We start from the raw sequence: 2,021 nt of genomic DNA on the forward strand, positions 1-2,021 counted from the left end.
CATCAAATGTAAATATCAGAGTGTATAAAGCTCGTTAACAAACATCAAATGTAAATATCAGAGTGTATAAAGCTCGTTAACAAACATCAAATGTTAATATCAGAGTGTATAAAGCTCGTTAACAAACATCAAATGTTAATATCAGAGTGTATAAAGTTCGTTAACAAACATCAAATGTAAACATCAGTGTGTATAAACACTTGTTGAAGGTCAAACTGTGCTCGTTTCATGGTTGATCTGTTTTAGTTTTAAGACAGATGTGTTGAATGACTTCCTGCTACATCAAACTGTAGTTCAACATCTGTAAAACTGACTGAGTTGTAGTTATTCTGTCAGGTGGCTGTGGCGGCCATTTTGAATTGGATTGTCTCCAAATATTAACAAGTTGTAGATGTACATCAAATGATTACTTCCTGAGTGTTTCTTTAACAGGAGATATTTTGTTAACACAGACTTGCTTGTGTTTATTTATCTGCGTATTTAATTTAGCGTTGTGACAGATTCCATTGAAGCTGATGTGATTTAATGATCCTGCTCATGTGCTGACAGTAAAACCAACCTTTTGCTCTGTTGTGTTCCAGAAGCAGCAGAGTCAGTCGTCATCCCCATGAAGAAAACATGGTTTGTGTTGATTTTAGGTGTTTGGTAACAAACTGACACCTGCTCCTGTTCACATGCTGCTTACACATCTGTTAGTGTAAGGATTGATTCTAACGACACGCTTTATTCTGTTGTTTTTTTTTAAACTAACAGGAGCAAAGAGGCGGTGCTGCAGGCACTGGCATCAACCGTCAGCAGAGTGAGACTCTTGTTTCTTCTCCATCTGCAGCTTTGACTGAATCTTTGTGATTGACTGTCTTTGTGCTTCCCTTTAGGATCCTACAGTTTGTGCCTACAGGTTCCAGGATGATTCGTTCCTGTCTCCCAGGAACTTTTCTGAGGCCGTACGTTTTCACCCCACAGAGAGCTAAGTGAGGAGGACCCTCCCTGGGGCTCTGCTGTGTTACAGTGACTGCTGTGTGTCTTTTGTTTCCCTGCAGAAAACTTATTCTTACTCACTGGAGTCTGGCAGAGCTGCAGCCAAATACATTATCAACAACAACCCCAACTTATTCACCAAGGACTTTGCAGAGCCACATATACCAGTGAGAAGCACACATCCAAACACTGACTTCCATTCATTAATGTAACCTGACCCTCATCCTGCACACGGCCTGTCACATCACATTTAAATAGTAAAGATCTGTGCATTTTTGCAAAAATAAAACTGAAATCATAAAGCAAAGAAATTAAAAAACAAACAGGCTGCTGAGATGAACAGGTGTTCAGATATTCATAAGTTCCAGTGACAGGAAGTGATGTCACAGAGGAATGTCTGCATGTGGACACAGCGCTGCTACAACTAACAACACAAAGTGTGGAGAGGATTCTGATGTTAGACTGTTTTGAGTCACACCACAGAGACGATAAAGAGTCAGAGGAATAAAATTAATAAAATCAATAAAGAAAAAAACTGAGTTCCCCTTTGATGTCACTTCCTGTTTCACTTTGCCTGAACCAAGTTCAGAAGAAACTCTGTGACAAATGGTTAAAATCATGTGTGTTATGCTGAGTTTCTTAAATATAAAAATGTTTTCTTTGACATTTTGTATTTGAAGGATAAAGCAGTTTAATGAACCATCATCATCATCATAACTAACCCTAAGATGAACTCAGTTCAAACCTCAGTCTTAAAGGACCAATATTACGTGTTTCTCAGGCATATATTTAAATACTATACCATAATAAAGTATCTATGTCACCTTTAGTTATTAAAATGTTTTTATGTTTAAATAGAAAATAAACTTATCTTCTCATCACTTCCTCTTCTAAACGCCTTGAAATTGGCCTCTGTCTCTTTAAGAACCACCTTCTGCTTCTGTCCCGCCCATTTCAGTGCGGAGCTAATGTTGAGAGCTCAGCAGACAGTTTAAGTTTCACTTTCACCTGAGAGCCTGCAGGAGTCATGGGTGGGGTGGGGG

General features: G+C 38.7%; 1 protein-coding gene across 1 annotated transcript in view; it reads left to right on the forward strand.

The window, feature by feature from the left end:
- The window catches only part of ptcd3 (pentatricopeptide repeat domain 3), a gene marked incomplete at its 3' end in the record, with an annotated part of 19,867 nt that overhangs the window by 3,904 nt on the left and 13,942 nt on the right, over positions 1 to 2,021 (forward strand). The window contains 4 exon segments of the mRNA XM_014029211.1: positions 582 to 621; positions 754 to 799; positions 876 to 944; positions 1,041 to 1,145. Of these exon segments, the coding sequence (XP_013884665.1) occupies positions 582 to 621; positions 754 to 799; positions 876 to 944; positions 1,041 to 1,145 (260 nt within the window).

The sequence above is a fragment of the Austrofundulus limnaeus genome, unplaced genomic scaffold (genome assembly GCF_001266775.1).
Source record: "Austrofundulus limnaeus strain Quisiro unplaced genomic scaffold, Austrofundulus_limnaeus-1.0 Scaffold869, whole genome shotgun sequence".
NCBI lineage: Eukaryota > Metazoa > Chordata > Actinopteri > Cyprinodontiformes > Rivulidae > Austrofundulus > Austrofundulus limnaeus.